The sequence below is a fragment of the Triplophysa rosa genome, linkage group LG4 (genome assembly GCF_024868665.1).
Source record: "Triplophysa rosa linkage group LG4, Trosa_1v2, whole genome shotgun sequence".
Classification (NCBI taxonomy): Eukaryota; Metazoa; Chordata; class Actinopteri; order Cypriniformes; family Nemacheilidae; genus Triplophysa; species Triplophysa rosa.
The window spans coordinates 31205589-31233344 of record NC_079893.1 but is presented as its reverse complement, the minus strand read 5'-3'; the positions used below and the strand labels follow the sequence as shown (position 1 = coordinate 31233344).

The 27756-nt window shown below is 43.4% G+C and overlaps 2 protein-coding genes across 3 annotated transcripts in view; both read left to right on the top strand.

Annotated features, from left to right (window-relative positions):
- LOC130553663 (ly6/PLAUR domain-containing protein 1-like) overlaps window positions 1–12332 on the top strand; it is a 21330-nt gene extending 8998 nt beyond the window's left edge. Inside the window, exons 1-4 of one of the 2 annotated variants that reach the window (XM_057332758.1) lie at window positions 5650–5668; window positions 5851–5936; window positions 7334–7477; window positions 9206–12332. In XM_057332758.1, coding sequence (XP_057188741.1) covers window positions 5894–5936; window positions 7334–7477; window positions 9206–9444 — 426 coding nt within the window. In that variant the 5' untranslated portion in view covers window positions 5650–5668; window positions 5851–5893 and the 3' untranslated portion in view covers window positions 9445–12332. Of the gene's footprint in view, window positions 1–5649; window positions 5669–5850; window positions 5937–7333; window positions 7478–9205 lie in introns of those variants that run through there. The other variant, XM_057332757.1, reaches the window with a different exon arrangement.
- A 4143-nt stretch (window positions 12333–16475) lies between these two features.
- Window positions 16476–27110, top strand: cdc37 (cell division cycle 37 homolog (S. cerevisiae)). The gene is made up of 8 exons (XM_057330784.1): window positions 16476–16736; window positions 17217–17498; window positions 17630–17735; window positions 17972–18087; window positions 18169–18291; window positions 18391–18573; window positions 26165–26236; window positions 26349–27110. The coding sequence occupies exons 1-8, from the start codon at window positions 16629–16631 to the stop codon at window positions 26454–26456; spliced, it is 1098 nt and encodes a 365-aa protein (XP_057186767.1). The 5' UTR covers window positions 16476–16628; the 3' UTR covers window positions 26457–27110.
- Window positions 27111–27756: the final 646 nt, after the last annotated feature.

Genomic DNA, 27756 nt, shown 5'->3' with positions numbered 1-27756 from the left:
AAAAATAAACACACAACAGACACACACACGCTCCCGCACACACACATTTGAGTCTAAAACACACAACAGACACACGCCGTTAGGCCTCTTAATAACATGCACTTCACATCATTAAATCACAAGTGGACATCACAGGTGTATGGAGTCTAGAGGGAGGCAACCATAGCAACCAAATAAGCCGTTGTTAAAAACCATTGGGCCTTTTTGTTTACACATCGAGGATTCTGGCGTATTCGCACTTGTAATTGTTGTTCCCTTTCTGTCGGTCTCTCGACGTTGTGTCAAGCCAACAGATGGGGTTAGCTCTTGAGAACCTATCAACTTCTGACTAGTTTAGAAAAGGCCAATGAAATTAGCGAATGAAATTTGCATGCCGGACTCCGCCCCCGGATATCCGGGTATAAAAGGGAGACGGCGTGCTGCATTCATTCACCTTTTGTTCTTCGGAGCCTTCACACTGATCGACTTCGAGACTTCAATCTCCACGCCGAATTACTGCCGGAATCTTATGACGTGGTGCAGCGGATGGTCCCTTCCTGCAGCGACTTTCTCCTGGGCGTCTCAGCAGTTCCAGAAGTGTTCGAGTTTTTTCTCTAAAAGAGCAAATTTCTCCAGCGTGGCATGTCCCGCTGTTCTCATGGGTGCAACACACTCATCGAGGAGGGGGACGGACACGATGTCTGCTTCCAGTATGCTGGGGCGTTCCGTGACGGCAGGACTACGGCCCTGCCGCCCGCTACGGCAAGCAGCGAGGGTGATATGAGGACTATTGTGAGCGTTAATCCACCAGCCGCTGGCTCACGGACCATTCGCACATCGTCTCGCTCGTCTGACTGTTCCCCAGGAGACGGTCCCACCGTCTTGTTCCTCGGGGGGTCAAGCCCAGGTAAAAGCGGACGTCGAAATGTCAGCCATGCTTTCCAGGGCGCCGTGATCGTCAGCCCCCAGTGCCGTGTTTTCCGGAACTGCATGAGGAACTTAGTAAGACCTGGAACGCCCCCTTTCCGGCACGTTTCACGTCAAACAACGTTCTGTCACCATCTCTTCCCTGGAAGGTGAGACAGTTAGAGGATACGTCGATGTCCCCCAGGTGGAGTATGCCAGCGCGGTGCACTCGTGCCCGCAGGCGGCAGCCACCTGGGGGGCTCGACCTAGACTCCCGTCCTAAGCATGTGGGGTCTCGGCATCTCTGGTGTAGAGAGCTTACATTGCGGCGGACCAAGCTGCCTCCTCTCTCCACACTATGGCTCCTGTCAGGCCAAGGCGTTGAGAGAGCTCCACGAGGGTAAGACCGACCCAGCACTTATGCAGGAACTCCGCGCCGCCACCGACCTCGCTCTACGGGCGACCAAGGTGACCGCGCGGGCCCTGGGTCAGGCGATGTCCACACTTGTGGTCCATGAGAGACACCTCTTGCCGAACCTTGCACAGATGAGTAACGCCGAGAAGGTCTGCTTTCTCGACGCACCCATCTCGCAAGGGGGGGCTGTTTGGTGATACTGTCGAGCCGCAGTTCTCGACAGTAAAGAAGCAGACAGAGGATATCAAGCATATCCTCCCCCGCAGCGACTCGGCCGCCCTCGGCCGTCGAGTCCCATGTGCCGTCTGCTTCCCAGCAGCCCTGGTCCTCTTCGATGCCCTCCGGCTCTGGCGCCCCCCACTCAGGTGGCCCCCCCGGAAGAGACATAGAAGAGGAGACCATTACCCCATCAGCAGCCACGGCGAAAGCAGAAGCGGCCCTCATGGGAAGACACCAGGGAGATCAAGGCTACCATCGGGCCCGACCCCAGCCACATCGCTGGGGGATCGGATAGGGACGGTTCCTGCCCAGTCTCACTATCTGCTGGCCCCCTCCGGGGGCCTAGCGCCCACTTACTCACAAAAAGAGTTTCCTCTCTCTCTGGGTCATTACAGCCGCTCCCACTCTCAGCACGACAGTGGACGGCAACTCGACGTTGCGCCATGGGGAAGCGCAACGTTGACTATAAACACCAGCCCTCAGCACTCTCAGTCAGACAGTGCGTTGAGCTGCGTAAACGCCAGGCAGGAAAAACAGCACAGCCGATCTCCTCCCCGGCCGATCTCCTCCCCTGCCCTCCCCCTAGGGCAGGGGTCAAGGCACGTCGTGGTGACAACGGATGCCTCCCTGCAGGGTTGGGGTGCCATGTGCAACAGGCACGCAGTGTCGGGGCAGTGGACGGGCCCCCGCCTGCATTGGTATATCAACTGCCTAGAGTTGTTGGCTGTGCTACTTGCACTGAGGAGGCTACAACCTCTCGTGCAGGACAAGCACGTGCTGGTCCGGTTGGACAGCACAGCTGCCGTGGCGTATATCAATCGTCTCTGGAGTCAGCAGGTGATCAGCTCCCTGCGAGCCACACACATCCCAGGCGTCCTGAACCAGACAGCCGATGCGCTCTCTCGTAAGTCGACGCCTCGCGGAGAGTGGCGACTCCATCCCCGAGCAGTCCGGCTCATTTGGGAGCAGTTCGGCCAGGCACAGGTGGACCTGTTTGCCTCCCCGGACTCCACCCATTGTCCACGTTGGTACTCCCTGACCGAGGCACCCCTCGGCACGGATGCCCTTGCGCACAGCTGGCCGTGGGACAAGCGGAAGTACGCCTTCCCCCCAGTGAGCCTCATTGCACAGACCCTGTGCAAGGTCAGGGAAGAGGAGCATCAAGTGGTACTAGTTGCGCCTTACTGGCCCAACCGGACTTTGGTTCTCAGAGCTAAGGCTCTTGACAACAACTCCCCCCTGGCCACTCCCCCTGGCGAAGGACCTGCTTTCCCAGGGGAAGGGGCACGTTACGGCATCCCAGGCAGACCCCTGGTACCTCCATGTCTGGACGGGACGAGGAGATCCTGAGTGGCCCACCCCCTGCGGTAGTTGGGACATCACTCAGGCTAGGGCCTCGGCCACTAGGCAGCTATACGCCCATAAGTGGCGCCTCTTCTTGTCCTGGTGCTCTTCTCAGGGAGAAGACCTACGGAGTTGCTCGATCGGGAACGTGCTGTCCCTTCCTCAAGAGAGACTGGAGAGTAACCTCTCCCCCCTCCACACTGGGAGTGTATGTACCCGCTACGGCCGCTCATCATGACCCAGTTGCTGGGAAGCCTCAGGGACAGCACGACCTGGTCATTAGGTTCCTAAGGGGCGCGAGAAGGCGACCGCCTCATCCGTGCTCCATACCCTCTTGCGATAGGTGGCGGGCCTCAAGAGGCCCCCCCTTCGAGCCCCTCGGAACTGCCGCTCTTTCTCACCTCACGATAAAGATGGCTCTCCTGATGGCGCTCACTTCCAAGAGGGTAGGGGACCTACAAGCACCCTCCGTGTCCACAGATTGCCTAGAACTCAGGCCCGGTGATTCTCACGTTATCCTGAGACCCCGTCCCAGCTACGTGGCCAAAGTTCCCACCACTCTCCCGAGAGACCAGGTGGTGAACCTGCAGGCGCTCCCAACCGGGGAGGAAGACCCAACCCCATCCGTGTTGTGTCCAGTACGCGCACTGCACCTCTACTTGGACCGCACGCAGAGCTTCAGAAGCTCTGAGCAGCTCTTTGTCTGTTTTGGAGGTCAGCAGAAGGGGAGGGCTGTCTCCAAACAGAGGCTGGCGCACTGGATCATGGATGCCGTCGCTACGGCATACCGATCTCAAGATCGCCCCTGCCCGTTAGGACTGAGGCACACTCCTCATGGGCACTGGCTCAGGGCGCCTCTCTGGCAGACATCTGCATAGCTGCGGGTTGGGCTACGCCCAAAACCTTTGCAAGGTTCTAATACCTACGCGTGGAACCGGTGTCAGCCTGTGTCCTGCAGGGCAACGTGTAGGACTGGCAGCCGGTAGGGCGTAAGCCTGTGAAAGCCCTTCCCCCTTCCTCTAGGGGGATCAGCGGCTATTTACACCTCCCTTCTTTCCCCACTGGGTAAAGAACAGGCATTCCATCCTATCACTAAGCACCTTCCTGGGGGCAGGCTCGGCAGAGCAGCCCTGCCCCCTTAGGCCGGGGAACAGTTGAGTTATCTACCACATACCTCTAACCGGACCTAGTGCTCCAGACGTGGTAAACCCCCCCCCCCGTGGGCGGTTCCGTCTGATGTATCCTCATGAATGGTTCCCACCTCAGCAACCCGTGACCTCCCTATGTGGACCTCCACCTTGCGGTTAACTGCTTCAGTCCGCACGTTTTCCCATGAGTTCTCCCCTGACTGGTGAGACCATGTGGTGTCTCCACTAATTCCTCCCTATGGTAGAATAGTGGTCTCTGTAGTGGGGGTCTTTTCCGCGGGGGGATTAATGCTTACCCATTGGCCATTACGGTGCCGGGCAGCTTCTCGCTGTAAGAGAATCAAGGCCTCCGCCCATGATGGCCGGTGGCAGGGGCTTCCCACCTTTTCTTCAAAAGCTCTGGGACCCCCTACCTCTCTACTGGACGGTTACAATTCCGCGCTAGTGCTCACGTCTGACTCACCCAGGCCAGTCAACGTCACTCCGCTGGAGATTGTGACGCAGCACAGCGCTGTGGCGTTTTCCATAGGAACCCCATCTGTCGGCTCGACACAACGTCAAGAGACCGACAGAAAGGGAACATCTTGGTTACGGATGTAACCTCGGTTCCCTGATGGAGGGAATGAGACATTGTGTCCTTCTTGCCACAACGCTGGTTACCCGCCGCAGCGGTCGAGGGATGCTCAGGCTCCTCAGACCAAAAGGTGAATGAATGCAGCACGCCGTCTGCCTTTTATACCCGGATATCCGGGGGCGGAGTCCGGCATGCAAATTTCATTCGCCAATTTCATTGGCCTTTTCTAAACTAATCAGAAGTTGATAGGTTCTCAAGAGCGAACCCCATCTGTCGGCTCAACACAACGTCTCGTTCCCTCCATCAGGGAACCGAGGTTACATCCGTAACCAAGACGTTTTTGTTATTCTCAAGCTGTATCATACAGAACTGTATTGTGTGATATTAGCAGTTGTGATAAGGTCTCAGTCTTCTATTGGCCGCACGTCATCACATATGCATGGAACATTAGTGTGACTGCCCCTTAAATGTCCAGTGTCTATCATTTAGTGGCATCTAGTGGTGAGGCTGTGAATTGCAACCAACGGCTCACTCCACCCCTCCCTTTGAAAGCACTACAGTGGCTGAAACGGGACAAAGATGTCGTCACATTTTCATTTCTTTGCCAAAAGAAATAACATATTTATGAAACGTTCTGTAGAGCAGTTTGTCTGTTTTGAGATAGCTTAATGTAAAAACAACATGATGAGTTCCATGTAAGGGGACCCGCGGTGTATGTAGCTAGAAACAGCTCATTATGTGAGGTCTTTATACACCTCTGAACATGTGTATTATATTGCATTTCTGTCAATAGATCCTCCAGAAACACCACAGAAAACACACACGAGGACGGTTGTGTGGCATCCAGAATTGTGAACAGGCTGCAATAATATATAACAAATAGCCTGCAGTATATACAGATAATAATAAGCAGTTGTGTTATGTGTGTCTACCAAAGAGAGAGTGTAACGACAATAATGATCTGCTGAAGTTTACTGACAGCTTCAGTGTGCAGACGACACAACTTCAGTCTGACATTCCCACTTTAACAGCTGAGGAAAATCTCTCTCTCTCTCTCCATTCAGACGCGAAGCACGAAGTAAAGTGAGTTGCGCTCGCGTCACGTGCGGTGGGTAACGGGAATCGTCTTGTGCTCTGGCGCTCAGTCGGTTACGCGTGCTCGCTCGCTCGCGTCAGTGACAGTGTGCGTGTGTGTGTGTGTGTGTGTGTGTGTGCGTGCGTGTGTGCGTGCGTGTGTGTGTGTGTGTGTGTCGGTCGGTCGGTAGGAATGGACGCGTCGGAGCGGCGGTGAGCGGCAGCGGCTCCGTTATGCGGCGTTGTGAGACTTTACTGCTCATCATCTTGACGGCGGGTGAGTCAACACACACACATACACACACACATGCGCGCGCACGCTTCACTGTGTCATGTTTGGATAAATGAAGTTTGAAATGTGATTATGTTGTGATGTTATTTATGTGTTTGCTCTTATCTGAGATAAAATCACCACCATCACTGCTGTCACATGTCTTCTCGTTTAGCTAAACATTCAACGTCATTACTGCTTTTATTTCATTCTTCGTGAGGAGGGTTATAAAATTATGTATGAAATTGTCTGATGTATTCTGTTGTCCTCCATGAAAAGAAGAATGACACAAAAATGACTCTGCATTAAAACATTAAAGCATGTTGTGTTCATGACAATATAACCTTCTCACAGTGATTCTCGTGAATGTAATGTAAAAAAGGTCAAAAGTACAACATATTAATATTTTATATTAAGTCATTTTGAGTCTCAATTATCAGTCAGAACTTTTTATGAGAATCGGTTTTTTTCTGGGGACCTTGTTTATTGTTATTGACTATTATTGAAATAAGAATGACAGAAATACACTTAATAACACTTATATAACACGTAATATTTATTTGATTTTTTTTTGTGTGTTGGACAGTAGTGAGAATGAGACTTTTGAAAATCTTTTGGGCTTTAAGCTATAGTCCCAGACTAAAATGAAAGTTTGAGCTGTCTTAACTGAAAATAAATGGCCATATCTTAAAATATACCCGTGCCATTGTTTCGTCTCAAGATGCGCATGTGATGTTTTAATCGAAGGCATTTTAATGAAAGTGATTTAACTGAGGCATAGTCCTGGCTGAAGCTAAGCTTGTCTGTGAAACCAGCCGGGCCTTTATGTCTTAAACAGTGTGAATATTGATGTTATAGATCTGATGATATTTATTCATCTCAACATGATGAGTCGTACTGTCTTTTGCAGAGCAACATAAAGACACTTCACCCAAAAATGAAAATTCCGTCATCATTTACTCTCCCTCAAATTGTTCCAAATCTGAAAACTAAAATGGTAGTCAAAAGTGCCCCAGAGCTGTTTGTTTTTCTAAATTCTTCCAAATATCTAATTTTGTGTTCAACAGAAAAAATATGCAATAAAAAGATACCATATGTTTTTTCTACTATGGTAGTGAATGATGTCCCAGAACTGAAAATTGCTTACATTATTCTGAAAATCTTACTTTGTGTTCAACAGAACAAAGAAATGTATTTAGGTTTGAAACAACCCGAGGGTGAGCAAATGATGACAGAATTGTGTGATTTTGGGTGAACTGCCCCTTCAGTGTTTAGTGTTAAAGTCAATCACTTTTACACACAAATACAGAATATTCCCTTTTCTTCAATGAACCAGTGAAAGGAGCACAACTCTCCTCATTGATACACACTGTTGTTGTGATTTTGTGTGTGTGTTTGTGTAGGTGTGAGTGCGGCGGGGCTGCAGATTCAGTGTTATCAGTGTGAAGATGTTCGGCAGGACGACTGCTCGTCTCCAGAGTTTATTGTCAACTGTACAGTGAACGTTCAGGACATGTGTCAGAAAGAAGTGCTGGTGATGGAGGATGGTAAAACACGTTATGTACCATCATGTGTGTGTGTGTGCGTGTGTGTGTGTGTGTGTGAGTGTGAGTGAGTGTGCGTGAGCGTGCGAGTGCGAGTGCGTGTGAGTGTGTGTGTGTGTGCGTGCGTGCGTGCGTGTGTGTGTGTGTGCGATTGTGCGTGTGCTCACTGAAAATCCATTACTGCCAACACACAACAGTCTAACAGATGAGCTTCTGCAACACAATAATAGTCACTTCACTTTCTATTCGCTGTTGCCAAGCTAAGCTGTGATCCACTGAGAGGATCCACTGATGATGGTTATTATGGGATGTGTAGTGATTTATCAGCAGTGCTGGGGTGTTTATGATTCAGCATGGTGGATAAATTAAATAAAGTGTTATTGAACATCTTCTCTCCTGTCATATTAAACAGAAGTGTGCTGGTTATCAAGCTTCTCTTCATAAGAAAGCAAAGGCAAGGCATAACAGCCAAAGATAAAAAACATAACAATTCTTACATATCATTTTTTTAAATTTTGTATTTCTTTCTAAAAAATGATGTGATTTAGTCATGGACGGGGTTGAAGTAGTGCGCGTCAGTGTTCATCTGAGTTGACTGTTGCAGGAGTGATCCGGTTTTGTTCTTTTAAACGACATGATTTTTTTCAGATGTCTTAGCTCTACAATCTCTCTAGTGTGGGTTTATTCTGAACACAGACGTCTCCGCTCGACTGACCACACTCGTGCTGACGGATCAGACGTGATCAGACTCTTTTATTTATTGTGTGACATTCACCTCACATTCTCTACATGTGTTGAAGTAAATCTGCAGTGTGCGGTCGCAGGTAACGCTCAATATGTTTTTTAGGTCAGTGTGCTGGGTGACAGTGTTTGTTTTCTGAGGAGAATCGTTGCCGGTGCTATGGTGGAACAAGCTTATTATGAGACAAATGAAGAGTTTTGTTCAATTAAGTGAGTTTTGGAGGGGGAAATAACTGTTTGATCAAGGGTTAATGTTGGTTATTTATTAAATGTTGATTTAGTATGGACCCATGCTTGTTGGCAATTGAAAAAACCTGTAATGTGTATTGAGTTGTGAGATACGTCATGATGTGTTTTGTATCTTTATGTAGTTGGCTACAGCGACCGCACGATGACCAAAGATAATACAAATGTCCATTGGAGTCTGTAGTGTTTCTCTGGTGTATTCTGAGAATGAAACCGACACACTGGAGATAAAAACAGCAACAGCACCGCATGCAGCCTATACGCCTTGGGTTTGTCAGTGTGTTTGTGTGGGGACCCCACCATGCATGTAAATGTCTCATTGAGAGGCCCCACAATTGAAATGGATTATAAATCAAAGTAAAAGATGCTTATTTGCACATGTAAACGTGCAGAATGAGTTGTGTGATGGAGAGGGTTATGGGTTAGGACTCCCCTGGGCTTTATGGAACACACATACTGATAAACGAACACTGCACGCCAGTATCTGAAGCGTCTGCCCAATGCATAAATGTAAATGTAATTCAAATATTGTCAAAAAAAGGGGAAACTTAAGTTCACTTGTTACGTCTAAAGAAACATTTTGATTGGTTAAACATCATTTCATGATGACACTACGGCTACGTTTCTACACCTTCATATTTATTCATTGTGATAATTTTATTTGTTTCATAAATTGTGGATGAAATAGATATCATGTGATGTGTTATTTATAAAAAATCACAAGCGTGACGTATGTGCGTGCAGGAATTCACTACAGGAAGTCGTGTGCGTCGTCGGGGGCGTGTCTGATCGCATCATCTGGATATCAGCAGTTCTGTACGGGGAAGGTGAACTCCGTCTGCATCACCTGCTGTAACACACCGCTGTGCAATGGCCTGCGACACAAACGCCGAGCGCTGTCATGCGCCTTCTCTCTACACTCCAGCATTCCCACAATCCTCCTGCTGGCCTTCTTCATTCACTTCTGCCTCTTCTCCTGCTAACACTGACACACATTTACCCGGCTGTCTCTCTCTCTCTCTGTGTGTCTCTTTCTGTCTCTCTGTTCGTCTGTGTACCGTCACACAGGCTCCAAAATGAACATGCCACTCATTAATTAACATGCCATTGAAGTAAAACTCACAGGTCGGCCAGTCAATTTTGGAATAAAATATCTACTTTAGTCAGTTTTATTTATAAATGTCTGTTGAAAAACAAAGCTTTAATATACATCAACGTGCCATGTGTGTTAACAGCGCCGGGGATTAGTAGTGTGTTAGTAACGTACTCAAGAAAATCATTATTTTACCAAAGATGAAAGATTGATCCTCACAAGTACAGTAGTTTATTTAGTAGCACATGACATTAGTTAGTTAAATGTTGTCATTTTCACACGCATCTTCATGAAATCTTGATGCTGCGAGTGACACACAGTAGCGTCACATATTACTGTATATATGTGTGCATTTGAATAAAAAATAAAACAACATACAGTTGGCAGGTGTTAGATTTGGACCCTGTGTCCAATGTAAATAATAGTGTCTGTTGTAGTATTCGAGACTGGTCTTAAGATCATTCTTTTAAGATCTTGGTCTTGTCTTGGTCTCAGACGAAGGGGTTTCAGGACCGGTCAAGACCACAACATGACTACATCCGATTTATTTGTTAACATCATTGATTTGATTGGATCTAGAGGTTTCTGCTTCAAATGCACTCAATCATTTTCTCATTTCAAATGTGATGTCTTTTGTTAGTTTTGTGCAGGGACAGAAATGAACAGGGTATGCTTGAAAAATGTCAACAAATTCATACAATTACACACAAAATCTAAGATATGATTGCAAAAAGTACTTGTGTTATTATAGCATCTGTGATTTACACTAATATGAGCATGATGTGATTCCATATTGATTGATTCTATACAAACGTTCACTAAACCAGAAGTTCATATTGAGTGACTTAATTTCTGTTTCATACACAAGTTTTGCTCTTTTTCTGCTGATGAATTGGTTTCTAGAAGCAAACAAATACAACCCTTGGTGAAATTCCTACACATGTGCAGTTATTTATTTAACCTGTCTTCTTTATCTACTGTTGCAGATTTATTTACCACAGCACACATGTGAATTATTTGCTTAAATTGAATTACAATAGTGTACAGAATAAAACAAAAAACATCAAATAGACATTACAGAAAGTGCTTTCAGAAGTCATTATACTGTTTGTTTTGTATTTCTGTTTCACCAATCCCAGCCAAGAATTTTATGTTATAAGAACGTTTTTATAACGTTCTCATTAAGTTATAGAAACGTTATTTTTAAATGTTCTAGGAACGTTCAAAACGTCCAGTTTTTTAAACTTTGTATTCACGTTTTGCTTGGTTACAAGAACGTTATCCAAAACGTTATTAGAACGTTCAATTCTCTTGTTATATAAACGTTCTCCTAATGTTTTTCAAAGATTATGAAAAACGTTCTGCAAAACGTTTTTATAAAGTTGAGCCAACGTTTTTGTAGGGTAATGCAAACTCTAGCAAAACAGTATTGTAACATTTTATTTCTTCATATACAAATGTTTTCTATACATTCTTTCTATGCTTTAGGACTGTTCTTAACCTTACGTTCAATGTTCTTGTTTATACGTGTTCTCTCAATGTTATTCAGTGGTTATAAATTAAATGAGTTTTAATGGAATTTTTACTAAATGTTCAGTCACTGTGTAAAATTCACAAAATACAATCTATAAATAGTAAAATGGAAAGCTAATAGTGAAATTTACATTAAGTGGTCAATAATGTAAATGTAAGGAAAGAAACACTCAATGTCCAAGCTTTTAAATCATAAAAATATTGCTTTTTCAGTTTAATTTTCAAACAACATTTTTCAAATGCATTAGTCACAAGTGTTGATTCAATTTGTTTACTTTGTAAATACAAGTAAATGCCATTTTAAACAATATATTTAGTTTAAACAATAACATACAAAACATAAGAACCAACTAATAAGTATTAAGATTAAGATCTTAAAAGAAAAGATGTAAATGAAAAATAGATCAAAGAATATAAAAATGAACATTAAAGAACGTTCCTGTAAATAGACAGAAAGAGAATATCTATATCAACTGTAAATTAAAATAATTTTAAATGATGAGGTCGATGACATCACTCCATGTCTCCCTGAAGCACCGGGCCACTGGACATTTGAGAAGACGTAGGGAGAAAAGACAGTGTTAAAATGAAATTGTGGTGAGATTTAGTATAAAAAATACTGAGATGCTATACTATATGCATCCCTTCACATGTTTGTGTTTAGTGGCTTTTCCAAACCAGTCCTTTTTGAATAGTTTCAACCTAAGATTGAGTACTGCAAAAACATGAACAGACAGTTAATTATGCCATTACTACTTTTCCCTGGTTGTCCCTCTGTTGTCTGTTGTTGACCACGGAATGGGACCGGGTTGGACCTGCACGGTTTCGGCGGGTGGGGCTTTCTGGGTCGCGGCTCGTGGGCTCTCCCTGTTCTTCGTGGACGTTGCTCGGTGGCTTTGGTCGGGGTCACTGAGTGCAGCTATGACACGTCAGAGGAGATCTGGCCCTCCCGGCTGAGCCTGGTTTCTCCCGAGGTTTTTTTTCTCCATTATTCATCATTGGAGTTTGGGTTCCTCGCCACAGCAGAGCAGTGCAGTGTTGACTTGCTCACCGGGAGACTGCATTTATTTATTCATTTATTTATTAGATATTATTTATTATAAAGATCTTGCTTGGTCTATAAACACCATGCACTGTGCTGTGTTTTACCTTTCTGTGTTTTTCTTATTTGCTCCTGTAAAGCTGCTTTGGAACAATGCACATTGTGAAAAGCGCTATATAAATAAAATTGAATTGAATTGAATTGAATTAAAGATTTGAAAAGATTTGTGTGTTAGTAGAAGCCGGCATACATACTACAAACAATGCAAGTGTGTAAGAAAAAAAGAGTCCATTTCCCGAAATGATAAATATTAAATGTTAAAACATTTACAAATGATGAATAGTTTTTAACTAGATTAGGTACCACAAAAACATGAGCAAATAATTAAAAACGATTTGTAAAGAGTTGTAAGTAGTAGAAATCTGCATACATGCCACAAAAGGTGTCACCTTTATAGTCAATATGTCAACATGAATAGTGAGTGCTAAAAAAACTAACATTTTTACTAAATTTGCAAATGTAAACATGATTTTTTAAAATAATTTTAACATGATTATTTAAAAAATAAAATAAAAACGGAGTTATCTCATTTTGGAACCAAACTCTTCATATGCATGTATACATACTGTTAATGTATTGCACAATATAGATTATTCCTAGTCAAATTAAACAGAAAAATGATGAACTGTTTATTTAACACTCATCAGACAAAATGTTAATATAATTGTAATCAACAGGCATATAATGTGTTGGATTTTTGTGAATATTGTCTTTCCCGCTTAACTCCCATTCAGACAGTTTGACCGTTGAGAGCTGCATGAACCACGTGAACGCGGCGGCGAGGTCAAAGCGTATGGCAACCCTCTCTTTCAACAGCTCTGGGTGGACCAAGCTAAAAATACGCTTTTAAACACAATTTGAGCAAAGAGACAGCATTTAATGTGACATCAAATCAGCAATAATGTGTAACGCGTTTTTTTCTCAGAATTTTCAAATTCGAACAGATATCATTTCAAGCATCCCCGAAATAACTGCCTGCAGGAGTCATTGAAAATGGCTGCAGCGAGTCCGTTCAAAGAGACGTTCGTTATATGAAATAAAAGAAATAAGAACGGATTTAGCATTATTACATGAACCTCTAAAAACTTTCCTGTCAGTTTTACTACAGTAGCCAAAAATGCGTTCTGAATTTCAATACTGATAGTCCTATGGAGCGATTTTGATGTCATTAATTATTCACACATAAAACACGATGTATGCTTGCGTAGCCAGTTTCACATGCATAAAACCTAATTCACGTGCAAAAATGTATATATACATTCACAAAAAAACAATTCACGTGCGTAAAATAAAAATGGTGAATTGTTTCATGAATTGTGTGATAGCAATCGAGAAAAATGTAAATAAAATGATATAAAAAGACAAAAAAGCATTTTATATTGTTTATAAAAAAAACAGAAAGATCCTTAAAGTAAAGCTCAAAATCATTATGTATGAAGGGATGTGAGTGACCCCGTCTAAATAACGCACGCAGAGACCGTTAACTCTTCTTCAATGATTACAAATAGCTTTCTCACGTGTTTGCAAATAGACTTAAAAAACGCATGGTACAATTGTTTGGTACAGCCTTTATTAAAGGGAGAAATATTCACAGACTATACTTGATATGCTCGATTATAATGATTTAATTCCCAAGTCAAGTTTACTTCTATTTCTAAACTTTTTCAAGGCATTTGATACGCTTGAACATACTTTTTTAGAAGTATATTAGAAATTTTTGGTTTTGGACTGGTGTTTCGTAAAGTAATTTCCATGTTTTATAATGATTTTCCAGTATTCGCCTAAATTTATAGGTCCATCACCCAGAATTCAAATTAAATAAGGAATCCGCCAGGGATGCCCTATTTCACATTTACTTTTTGACCTAGCAGTAGAATTAATGTCTATATTCATAAAATGTTTTAAGATAGTATCGGTATTGATATTCTTGGTAAGGACATTCTTATGTATAGGTCTTTACCATAAGTCAATTTGCATGACACTGTTTTATTTCTGAGGAATAAAGAGGTGCTTCCTTTTGTTATTCACAAAATGTCTACCTTTTCTAAGGCATCAGGCCTGACTTTAAATCTAAAAAAATGTAAAATGATGGCTATCCAAAACTGGGCTTTAAAAGAAGTGGAGGGTATCCCAATAAAAGAAAATGTCAAATATTTAGGTGTTATGATTACCAAAGATTTGGTATATAGACAACGTTTAGATTTCAATGTCAAATTAGATGGTTAGAGGGTTAGATGGAAAAAAACTTTATCACAGGTTCATCTGTTAGATGTCTGCTAAAGATCTGGAAAACATCTGCTGTGTAAAAACATCTGCTAAACATCTTAGAAAGAGCAGTTTACATCCATTCTACATCATAAACATCTTACAGACGTCTTCTAGAGGTCTATATGACATCTGACAGCTGACGTCTGTAGCGCAGACGAGCAAACAGCATCTGCCAGATGAAAATGCAGACATCAAATATATGTCTGCCAGATGTACGTGTGCGATCAGGGTAGGGACCTCTCGATTTATGGTAGAATCCTCCTAACTAAAACTGAGGGAATATCTAAACTTATTTCTTTTTCTTATGCCTTTTATATTGCCCCTAAAACAGTTCAATCTGTCAATTTTTTTCTATTTAAATTTATATGGAAAAATAAAACTCACTATGTATGTAAATCTCATTTAGTTAAAGAGTAAGAAAATGGTGGTTTAAGTTTGAATCTCTTCTCGGTATATTTAGATAAAAGTGGCTTAAAGAGTGTCTAGCAAAGTCACAATCAATATGGTACTATATTCCAAATCGTTTGTTTAATTCTATTGGTTCATTTTGTCCTTAGATGCGATATAGATCCTTTAAAAATTCCACTGAAATTGTGAAATTTTCATAAACAAGCATTGCTTTTTCGGAAAATTATATTTACAACTTTTCTCCTGATAACTCTACTCTTTGGAATAACAGGGCTATAGTTATTAATAGGAAGTCTCTATTTAAAGATGATCGGGGTATCATATTTATTCAGGATATATATAGAAGCAAATGGAAACTTTTTATCTTACAATGATTTTTATTAAGCAATTTAAAGTTAGAATTACATTAAAAGGATATGAAAAGATATGTAAAGCTGTACCCTGTGGTTCGTTAAGGATAATACAAGGTAGTTTTTTTAATTCTTTAGTTAGACCCTGTATGGCTTGCCTCCTTTGAGAATGTTGACCTTCTTGATAGTAAATGCAATAATAAAGTCATTTATACAGAATTTAAACATGTCATTACTGGCGATTATCGTGTGGAAATCTCAGTTTGAGATAAAGCTTTTCATTTTTATTTACCATTCCCTGTGGCTCCAAAAGTGAAAGAGACTCAGTACAAAATCATGTTTAGGATTTACCCTGTAGGAGATTTTTTACGAAAAAATTAAGGTTTCATTTTGAAATGGATCCTTGTGGTTTTTGTCATTCATTATGAAACCATTAACCATGTTTTCTTTTACATTTACATAACATTTAGTCATTTAGCAGAGGCTTTTATCCAAAGCGACTCACAGAGAGTTCAGGGAGCAAAAATATAACCCTAACCCTAAACAATAATATGTCATACAGGAGCAATAATACAATAGGTGCTAATACAAAGTTACTAGTTTCAACAAAAGCCAGAACAATACCTGTTGAGAGAAAGAGAGAAGGTTAGTTTCCCCCCCTCATTTGTCTGTCAAGTATTTACAGAAGAGATGGGTTTGAAGTAGTTTTTTTGAATGTTGTGAGAGATGTGTTTGACCGGACCTTTTATTGTGAAATTACTTTTTAAATTTTTTTTAATTAATTTTGGCATGATATATATAGTTGGTTATTAATAAAAATTGAGAAAATTGCAGGATATTCTGTTTTTCAAGGGTGATCTATCTTTGATGTTGTAACTTGGTTTTATTCTTGGGTAAATATTATATTTACATATGCAAGTAGAGAAAATGTAAACCACCATTTAATTTATTTCTATGTGATTTTAGGAAATTGTTTATGAGCTTTAACTGTTTTAAGAAACCAAATAGAAAATATCTAAGTTTATGTGCCCCTCTATCTCTAAATTTGTATTATTTTAGTGTATTATTGTTTTTTACAGTAAGTTGTTTGTCTAAATTCCTGTTCCTCTAAATTATTTATTTTCTTTTTGTGGATGTGCCTTACGGTGTTATGTATGTTGTTCCCTGTCTTGTATTGCATAGTTTATTGTACATTAAAAACATCTTTTAAAAAAAACGCACGCACAATGACGTATATCCGGTGCGCGGCGTTCAGTTATGATGTCACAGGAAGCGGACGTAAAGAAGAGTTCCAGAAAGAGCGGTGGCTGCACGGGACACACAAACGCATATATTACAGCAAATATTACAGAACTATCAGAAAGTTAAGTTATTTTAGTGACGGATTAGCACGGGACATACAGTATTGACGTCATGACGACCATCGATTACAGTGTGTGGGATCACATCGAGGTGTCTGATGATGAAGATGATACACACCCAAATATAGACACACCGAGTTTATTCCGCTGGAGACACCAGGTACACACGATCATAAGTGTGTGTGTGTGTGTGTGTGTGTGTGCGTGTGTGTGTGCGTGTGTGTGCGCGCGCGCGCGCGCGTGCGTGCGTACAGGTTAAGCTATATTTGTGAGGGCCAAATGTCAATCTCAGTACCATAGTAAAATACGTGTGAACCCACTTGTGAGGACATTTGACTGGTCCTCACTAAATAAAAAGGCTGATAATTCGCTCAAATAGTGTTTGTCTTTAAATGTAATAGAGGGCACATGTTTGTGTGATTATTAGGTTAAGGGTCAGGGTTAGGGATAGGGGATAGAATATATCATAAGCCTGATATAAAATCAATGGAAGTCTATGTAATGTCCTCACTAGTATACTGAAACAAACCGTAGTGTGTGTGTGTGGACATAAATATACAGTTTGTACAGTATACAACTCATTACGTCTATGGACTGTCCCCACGGAGATAGTAAACCAGACTGTGTGTGTGTGTGTGAGGCTCGGATGGAGCGGATGGAGGCGTTCAATCAGAAGGGTGAGGAGCTCGCGAGATCTCTGGCGGAGAGTAAGAAGAAGCTGGCGGAGGTTCAGCGTCGCCTGCAGGAGCTCAGCGTCGCCTCCACAGACGACAGTAAAGCGGGACTCAGTAAAGCTCAGGCGGAGGAGAAGCAGATGAAGAAAGAGGAGAGATCCTGGCAGAGGAAGCTGGATGAGCATCGTCAGGAGGAGAAGAAGATGCCCTGGAACGTTGACACGCTCAGTAAAGAAGGGTTCAGTAAGGTGGGTTACACACACGTGTGTCTTCAAGAGCTTTGAGAAACACAATATTGATCTTCTGAGGGGGAGTGTTTGTGTACGTCATGTGTGTAGCAGGTTTGTGTGATCTCAGCTGTGTCTCGTGTGTTTCTCAGAGCGTCGTCAACGTAAAACCTGAGGTGAAGGAGGAGACGGAAGAGGAGAAAGAGCAGAAACACAAAAGCTTTGTGGAGAAAAATGAGAAACATATCAAACACTTTGGTGAGCTCCTGTTGGCTTGGAATTCGGTCACATTTTCAGTATTGTAAGAAAAAAGCCTTACATGTTCAATGAACCAATGCTATGAATGTGTATTTAAAATAACTAGACAAACGCTCTGCTCTGTTCTGACCGTCTGTGTTCTACGTGAATGAGTAATGAAATCATTGTGGGATGTTCAGAGAAGAAAGAAATGATCTGTCTTCACTGTAAACGTGTGTGTTATTGTGTGTGTGCAGGTATGCTGCGGCGCTGGGATGACTCGCAGAAATATCTGTCTGATAATCCACACCTGGTGTGTGAAGAAACTGCCAATTACCTGGTGATCATGTGTATCGACCTCGAGGTGGAGGAGGTAACTTGTGTGTCTCTGAGTTGCTTCTTTTTGCCGGTATGTGAGATGTGTGCGTTTCAGATTTGTGTGTTTGTCTTGCAGAAACACGCTCTCATGGAGCAGGTGGCTCATCAGACCATCGTCATGCAGTTTATTCTGGAGCTCGCCAAGAGTCTGAAGGTGGATCCACGAGGCTGCTTTCGCCAGTTCTTCACCAAAATCAAGGTGTGTGTCTGGATGAGTGTGTATTTCTGTGTGTGTGTGTGTGTGTGTGTGTGTGTGTGTGTCAGTGCTGCTTTCATCCGTTGTGTTGTGTGTTTTCAGACAGCAGATCAGCAATATCAGGATGCCTTTAATGACGAGCTGGAGTCGTTTAAGGGACGCGTGCGTGGCCGGGCCAAGATTCGCATTGAGAAAGCCATGAAAGAATATGAGGAGGAGGAACGTCAGAAGCGTCTCGGTCCCGGCGGTCTGGATCCTGTAGAGGTGTACGAGTCTCTGCCTTCGGTAAGAACACGAACTGCACAACCCATCCTGTTCAAAAGCTGTAGTCCAGGCACGTGAAACCAGTTTAGACCCAACCCCAATAAAACCCAGCTGATGCAGCTCAACATTAGCCACAGGCCTGGCACGTCCCTCCTGACACTCCTGCTGTAGATGCAAAGCAACTTTACTGTCAAAGTGTTTTAATACCGACAGAAGAAAATAGGGTTGCACGGTGTTCCGGTGCTACGGTAGCATCGCGATGCTAAAGCTTCAAAATACCCGCGATGCCTCTCTATTTTTGAAACGGTAGTATCGTTGTACCATAGGTAATGTTGCATATGCGCATTAATATTCATTAGTGAACACTTACATCTGCCTTTTTGCGGTGTTTATCTCCTAAATGATAATAATTTATATTGTACATATCCATCAGTAAATTTCTGTTTTCAGTAAATAGCCATCTGTATATAATGGTCATAGTACATTCCCACTTGTAAATTCTTCATAATTTTGCTTTATCCTGTATTTATGTATTTATGCACAACTGTATATCCTGCACTTGCTTATTGCACTTCTGGTTAGACCTAAACTACGTTTCGTTGCCTTGTACTTGTACATGTGTAATGACAATAAAGTTTAATCTAATCTAATCTAATCATCTAAATGAATGTGTGTTTTGAGTGACTCGGACAAGATAATGATTCAAATTAGCGTTTTGAACAAGTTGGTCAAATGATTCACTAATTCAGTGGAAAATTGACGCCACCTACTGGCCGTCTTAGTTCTGCATTTAAAGTAAGCCTAATATTTCCCTTTATAAAGACTGCTGTATCAATGAAATTTGTCCAACATTTGAATTAGTTCCTACGTGAAAAATGATCTTGTGTACTTTAGTATTTAGGACAGTAAACTACTAAAACTCATAGACACTAGTGTTTTTGAGTCTTACCATAGTTAATATTTAAAGGCGGGGTACCGATTTTCGAATTACACTTTAGACAACTGAGTCGGGCTGAGTACCAAAACAACCTTGTAGCCAATCAGCAGTAAGGTGCACAGTGCACAGGACGGACATTAGCTGAGCCGAGCGCTGACGAAAGCAACAGATGGGGGTAGGGGTGGGTTTGTTTTGGTGATTTGAACATCAACAACGGCTAAGAGAAATCGGACACCCCGCCTTTAAGTATACTACAGTATTTGCTACAATTTATCCAATTACTACAGTTAATACAACAAAATATTCTAGTGCAAAGTATGATACAGTTTACTATAGTAAATACAAAATGTTTCATCTAAATCTATGTTTTTTGTGTAGATTTGAATTATGAACATAGCACAGCATCGTGATACTACTTGGTATCGAGATACTTCAGCTGGTATAGTATCGTAAGACATGTTTATGGTACCGTGACAACCCTAGAAGAAAACGCTTGGGCTGTGATACTAATACTAATCGTTTGCAGAATAAACGTTTCTGTTTACATAATATATGTGGGTGTACTGTGTATAATAATTAGGTACAGTATATATAAACACCCACACATGCATGTATTACTTAAAGAAAAAAAAATATATATATGTATACATAAATGATATATACATATTAAAATGTATATACACATGTAAACATTTCTTGTTTGTGCGTATTTATATATAGACGCTTTCAAAGTGACAACATAAACAAATGTTCTGTTTCATTCCTACTGACCGCCAGAGACAGTGTAACACTAGTGGATTATCGCAGCGCCAGCCAGATAGGTCGAGAAAATATACCAACAAAATCACATGGTGACACATGCTGAGCGTCAGTGTAATAAGCCCGTGACGCTCAGCATTCTGTCTCTTTCGCTTTCTCGCCTGTTAGAGATAGGTCGTTGATATTCGCGCTGGCAAGTGCAGCTTATCAGAGCAGCGAAGTCTCGTCCTCGCAAGCTGTGTCAGCGCACTTCTGCAATGTTTGGGGATTTATATTTCTCATCTGGTGAGTTGTGCTCATTGTGGGTTTTTATCGCTGGTTACACTCTATGCCTCTCGGTACCCCGGTGGCTAGTGTTTTTCCGCGCTAACTGTTAGTGGTGCCCCGGTAACATTGATTCCAGCATTGCCATTTGTATCGAGTGCTAATTTCCTCGTTTGCTTCGAGCCGCTTCGGTCCTACCAGCGGTCATATACACATATTCTCATTTATTCCAGCCTATTGATCTGCTCATCATTTATTGACCTTACGGTGCAACCGAGGGTGTCATCTACGAGAGATCTCACGGACCGATTGTCACTGGTTTCCCACTGACGTGTAAACTATGTCCCAATAACCTGCTCCCGGACGACGGTCATGAATTCTGCCCATCTTGCCTGGGTATTCAGCACCATAAGGATGCGCTGATGGATCCATGTGTGCACTGCAGCCTCTTACCTCTGTCGGAATGGCGGCTCCGTCTCGCCGAGTTGGACCCCAACTCGACAGCACATCTTGGGCAGGCGGATCCCGCGGCCCAGCGGATAAAGAAATGTCACGTGTCCGTGACAACGAGCGCCCCTCCGTCAAAGAAGAAGGAAATCACACTTTCTAAGACGGTTGCGGTGCTATCTTCAGAAATGACGGAGCTTAAGCATCTCCTCCATTCATTACAGCAACCTGTCGCTCCTGTGGACCCGATGCAGGATGATGGGGCCGGTATTGACCCAGATCAGAAAATTGGCGAAGTGTATGCTGAATCCCTGTATCTCTCACGTCATGCTGAATTGGATGTACTGTCTACAAGCACTTCTGATTCCCTGTTTCATGGAAAACATGTGGATGGTACCGTTCCACCTTCCCCCCAAGAGGTCTTTGCTGAGGTTCTAGCGGCTGAGGTTTCAAGTGGGGGATCAGTTCGATCGACGGAGCATAGCCAGTCCACCTCTGATGATAGATCCGTATGGCAGTTGCCCGTCTGGGACTGGATACATCTGTTCAGGCGACTCAGCCTAATGTGTTTTTCAGACAGCCCCCGGCTGAGAATTCCTTTTCCATGCCACCATGCAACGATTTTGTGGCAGTTTTCTAATGCATTTACGGCTTCTGGCGCAAATAGACGACGGCCTAAAACTGCTCGCATTTTGGCGACTATGGCGGAAGCTGATTCCATAGAGGTTGGGCGCACCCCAGAAGTAGAACAGCCTGTCGCAGCCTTAGTGGTGTCCACTGTTGTGGCCTTACGGGGCAATGTACGATGCCCTAGTGCACAGTGTGGTCGCACGGACTCTCTGCTAAAAAAGGCTTACGATTCCACCGCTTACATAACTCGGATGGAGAACACAATCTGTCAGTTACTTCTTGCCACTACCAGTTCGTTGGAATCAGCAGATGTAGATCCCTCCGTTTCTCAGTTCCTGCAGACGGCTCTTATGGCCATAGGGCATGTGACCCGAGAACTGGGTGCCCTTACGGCCATGCTTTTGGCAGCCCGCCGACAGGTATGGCTTGCTCAGGCACGGCTATCGGAGAACTCTGAGAGACCTTCCTTTTGTCCCCGGGTATCTCTTTGGACCCAATATTCCGGAGTTGTTAGAGAAGCGAGTGAAGCTGTCAGAGACTACCCATCAGCTTACACAAGCACCCAGAAGCTCTACCTTCCGGGCACCAATGGCCCAGGCTTGTCGCCGCTATGTAACCCCGGAGCACCGTTTCCACCAAGAGCCTTCTCCACAGCCGCGTGGTCCTCAGAGGCCTCGGGTTGCAGAGGAGGGTTGAGGTTTTCGTCCACCTCAACCCTCAACACAACTGGCGGGTAATACACGTCAACGCCCCCCCACAACCACCGAAAACCGCGTTCATAGAGCCTGAACCTCTCGGGCCGGCTGTCGATCGATTATCAGCGGTACAGCTGGAATATTGGAGAAATGTCATTTCAGACCCCTGGGTTCTAAAGACTATGAGCAGGGGTTATACACTACAGTTTCGACGCCGGCCCCCCAGGTTTTCGGGAATTTTTCCCACTGTTGTTAGGGAAGCAGCCCGTTCTGTTGCACTCTCCCTGGAGATTCGTTCCCTGTTAGAGAAGGGAGCCATAGAAGCAGTTCAGCCCCTAGTTCAAAGGGACGGCTTTTATTCAACGTATTTTCTCATTCCAAAGAAGGACGGTGGTTTCTGTCCAGTTCTGGATTTGAGGCGTCTGAATCGGTTTCTGAAGGTACTGCCCTTTCATATGCTGCATACAGCCGACGTTCTTCGGGCTGTGACGAGTGATGACTGGTTTGTTTGTGTCGACCTTAAAGACGCTTACTTTCATGTTCCTGTAGCACCTCACTACAGGAAATTCATGTGTTTCAGCTTTCTAGGCCAAGTATACCAGTTCAGAGTTCTGCCATTTGGACTGTCTCTTGCTCCTGGAGGCTTCACCCGGATGTAGTTCAGAAGATCTGGCTGCGCTTTGGCCAGGCAGAGGTGAACCTTTTCGCTTCGGCAACAATCACCCACTGTCGCTTGTGGTTCGCCAAGACGGAGACATCCAGTCCTTTGGGCCAGGATGCACTGTCTCACGAATCGCCAGACTGCCTACTTTGTGCATTTCCCCCAACTCCTCTGCTGTGGGAGTCCCTGCACAGGATTTCCCTGCACAGGCACAGAGTGCTGCTAGTGGCTCCACGATGGCCGGCCAGACCGTGGTTCCCTCTATTATTGTCTCTGCTGTCCGGCCGCCCCTGGCAGCTGCCCCGGAGGAGGGACCTCCTCTCACAGTTACAGGGCAGCGTTTGGCATCTGGATCCGTCTCGCCTACAGCTGTGGGTTTGCCCCTGTGCTAAACCCTTTGTTGCAGCATTGTGACCCTGCTGTGATCCATACTATTTCCAGTGCTAGAGCTCCTTCAACACGGCTGATTTATGCCGCACGCTGGAGACTATTCTCGGTGTGGTGCAGGGTGCGTGAGGTTGAGCCCATGACTTGTGAGGTTTCAAAGGTTTTGAACTTCCTTCAGCAATTACTGGATGAAGGGAAAGCAGCTTCTACATTGAAGGTGTATGTAGCGGCGATTTCTGCATATCATGCTCCGGTTGAGGGTGCTTCTGGGACCGGGTTGGACCTGCACGGTTTCGGCGGGTGGGGCTTCCTGGGCGCGGCTCGTGGGCTCTCCCTGTTCTTAGTGGACGTTGCTCGGTGGCTTTGGTCAGGGTCACTGAGTGCAGCTATGACACGTCAGAGGAGATCTGGCCCTCCCGGCTGAGCCTGGTTTCTCCCGAGTTTTTTTTTTTTCTCCATTTATTCATCATTGGAGTTTTGGTTCCTCGCCACAGCAGTGCTGGCTTGCTCACCGGGAGACTGCATTTATTTATTTATTCATTTATTTATTAGATATTATTTATTAAAATGATCTTGCTTGGTCTATAAACACCATGCACTGTGCTGTGTTTTACCTTTCTGTGTTTTTCTTATTTGCTCCTGTAAAGCTGCTTTGGAACAATGCACATTGTGAAAAGCGCTATATAAATAAAATTGAATTGAATTGAATTCTCTCGGGTCTCATAGTCTGGTGTGCAGTTTTCTGAAAGGTGCTCGTCGTTTGAAGCCTGCCCTGAATACTCAATTTCCCATTACAGCTCGTACTCATCTTCCTCTGTTCATCTCGGTTTGAACCCCGAGGGTAGATGTCAAGTGGCTGTCTCTGAAGACTGCCTTTTTGTTGGCGGTTGCTTCTGTGAAACGTGTTGGTGAATTACAGGCATTGTCTGTCAGTGACCTTTGTTTACGTTGGCTGCCTGAGGGGTCAGGAGTGGTCTTGCGACCCAATCTCCCTAAAGTTCTCCTCCCTCAGTATATAAACCAGCACATCGAGCTTGCTGCTTTTCAGTCTCTATCTGGGTCTGCGTCAAAATAGCACCTCGTATGTCCAGTGCGTGCTTTGAGGCATTATGTGGAGGCTACTACCCGGTTCCGACGTTCGGATCAGTTGTTTGTTTGTTATGGCGGTGTGAGGAAAGGTTCTCCTCTGTCAAAGCAGAGGTTGTCAAAGTGGATTGTGGAGACGATAACTTTGGCTTACAAAGAGACAGGGAAGCCATTACCTCAGAGCGTAACTTGTCACTCCACTAGGGCCGTATCATCTTCGTGGGCTGCCTTCAGAGGAGTTTCCTTGGCTGACATCTGCGCCGCTGCTACCTGGGCCTCTCCGTGCACCTTTGCCAGGTTCTAAAAGGTTAATGTGGCTGCTCCTCATCCTGTGAGTGTGGCAGTCCTTCATGAGCAGCCTTGATTTTGTTTAGGTAGGTTGCATTCCTCCTGACTTTTTTGGTATGTGTCATCCACTAGTGTTACACTGCCTCTGGCGGTAAGTAGGAATGAAACAGAAAGCTGGTTACGAATGTAACAGTGGTTCTGTGAATTCCGGATGACCGCCAGAGTTTCTTGTCACTCGGAATGCGCAAGAAAGGCATTCAGAGACAGAATGCTGAGCGTCACAGGCTTATTACACTGACGCTCAGCATGTGTCACCATGTGACTTTGTTGGTATATTTTCTCAACCTATCTGGCTGGCGCTGCGATAATCCACTAGTGTTACACTGTCTCTGGCGGTCATCCGGAATTCACAGAACCACGGTTACATTCGTAACCAGCGTTACTGCGCATGCGTGTGTTCGTGGACTGCCCTTAACTTCTGCTACACATTCACAAATAATCGAGCGCCTGGAGATGATTTCTGATAACAAGCGAAAGAAACCGAGAAGAACTGAAACTTGTCTCTTCAATATTTTGAATCTAGACTGTGATATCAAGCTCAACCGCTAGATGTCAGTGTACCATACGGTTTCTTTAAATGCGACAAAACTACAGGACCCATTTAACAAATGATTTATTTAATAAAATTAACATACAACAAAATTCAACAAATTGTTTATTTAATACAATTATTATACAATAAAATAATAATATAAATGAAATAAAATGATAAATAGTGATATTATTAGACACTAGTTAAACACAAACCTGAAGTTAACGGCAGTCCCGGCGCAACCAACCGATGAAACGGTCTATACATAATTAGGTCACGCACTCCCACTGGAGTTTCCCATTATGGGTTTTCGGTAAAAGTCTTCTTTATAAAAGAAAAAAAATCCTACGCAATATATACATCTGTACCCAGAAAGAATGTTTGCATTTTTCAGTCATTCTGTCGAACACAAAATGAGATGTTTTAAAGAATTTGGGAAAGCAAACAGTTTTGACTACCATTTTTTTTCCTATTACGGTAGTGAACTGAAAATTTCTAACATTCTTCCAAATATCTTGATTTTCAGCAGAACAACATTTAATTTCTGGGTGAACTATCCCTTTAGGAATCTTTGCTAACCTCACTGTGTGCTCTCTTTAGAGTTCTGCAACATTGAATTGAAATTGAAAGCCTTACATCATTTCTAGTTTAAAAAACCCTTTGTGTTGTCATGGGTTAAAACTGATGATCTGTGTGTGATGTGCACAGACAACAACTGATGCATAACTGAGAAATATTAGGCTACAGTCATGCTTTCTGATAAAGAAACAATTGTGTAATACTGATCAGCCACGACGTAACATACAGCACGTGTCTGTTGTTGTGTACCTGTGTCTCATAACACTCGTGTGATGCTCTGATGACAGGAGATGCAGAAATGCTTTGATGACAAAGACATTCAGATGCTGCAGGACGCCATCAGCAAAATGGACCCAACGGTCAGTGTAAACCACCTGAATGACTTCAACAAGATTGTCTGGACTCTTGAGATTCCATTGTGTGATTGTTGAGTCTTGCGTGATGATTGCGATTGTGTTTTGACTCTTGCAGGAGGCGAAACATCACATGAAGCGCTGCATTGAATCGGGATTGTGGGTACCTAACTCCAGAGCAGACGAGGAAGCCGATAAAGATCCAGAGGATGGTGATGAACCGTAATATGAAGATCAGTGACTGTCAGTCAAACATCATCCCTGTGACCCCGCCCACTGCTTGTGTCCCTCGTGTCCCTCCTCCCATCTGTCTCCGTCACATTATTATAAATAAAAGTCCAACGTAAGAATGCTACAAGATTATTTGACTGCTTTGCTGCCGTTTTGCAGACAGTAATTCCTTTGACCCACATCTCTTCCTCTATTTCATGATTTCAAGGATTGATGTACAGTCGGATGATTGTTATTGTAGAATAAAACCTGACAGGGTGATAAGGGCGGTGTTTTGACCAAAATGACTGGACAGCATCCCAATGATGACATGTCTACTTGTCACGTCTCACATCTCCTAACTGCTTATGTGGCGTTTTATAAGTGTTTTTATTTCATGGACGTTGGTCTTGCAGTGAGAACGCATCAGATCACAGCCGTGTTTGTTTGTTTAGCAGTAGGGTCGTCCCACAAAGCTATTCGATTAGACGCAATATGTTGTTCAGATTGAATCATGACTTCAGGAGAACACATTGTGTATGGTTTTATATTGACTGTTGGCATTACCAGGAGTTGAAAAGGCGTTGTTGTTGTTTTTGTTTCAGACGATCTTTTATTAGTTCTGTATGTACAGTTTGTGTTGCAGAATAAAAACATGAGGCTGATGGGAGATCTTCAAGGGTTTTTGTCATGATTAGATGTTTATTTTGCTGTCCCTTCAGCAATATTTAGTCTTTCATTTACAAAAACATTTTAAATGTCCGTTTTTGTATCATGACGTAAAATCAGTCAATAAGAGGTTCGGGTTAGAATAGATTTGAACTCCTTCACAACGGTTCAAAATCATCTAAGGGTGAGATCTAAAGAAATTGACAAAAGAACATTCAATTCTTAAACACAAAGACTGAAAGTAACCCTAAACTAATGACCGCTAGAGTTTATGCGTATGGTCATTTATGCACAACAACCCTTTATTAAACATGTTCAACGCTGTTCATTTATACTGCATACATTTAATTTGACATGAATGACTTCTTTTGACACACATTTAGTTTACTGAGGGCTGTTGGTACCTCATCGTCATGACAACGTCAATGACATTATTAAATCACAACCCGACAAATGCTATATAAACATGTTTAGCCATTTTGTGTGCTGCAGATGAACGACTCATGCTACTCTTTACTAAATCATTTACACGGCATTTAAAACCTTGTTTGTCCAGCTGTAGCGTTTATAAATAATGTTGTGTATACACATTCATTCGTTCACTAATAATCATTATTACTGAGATTATAGGTCCAAAAATATGTACT

Coding starts and splice junctions, on each gene's coding strand:
- cdc37 (XM_057330784.1), top strand. CDS start 16,629: ATGACGACCATCGATTACAGTGTGTGGGATCACATCGAGGTGTCTGAT. Junction 18,088..18,168: donor TCGACCTCGAGGTGGAGGAG/GTAACTTGTGTG, acceptor TTTGTCTTGCAG/AAACACGCTCTCATGGAGCA. Junction 18,292..18,390: donor AGTTCTTCACCAAAATCAAG/GTGTGTGTCTGG, acceptor GTGTGTTTTCAG/ACAGCAGATCAGCAATATCA.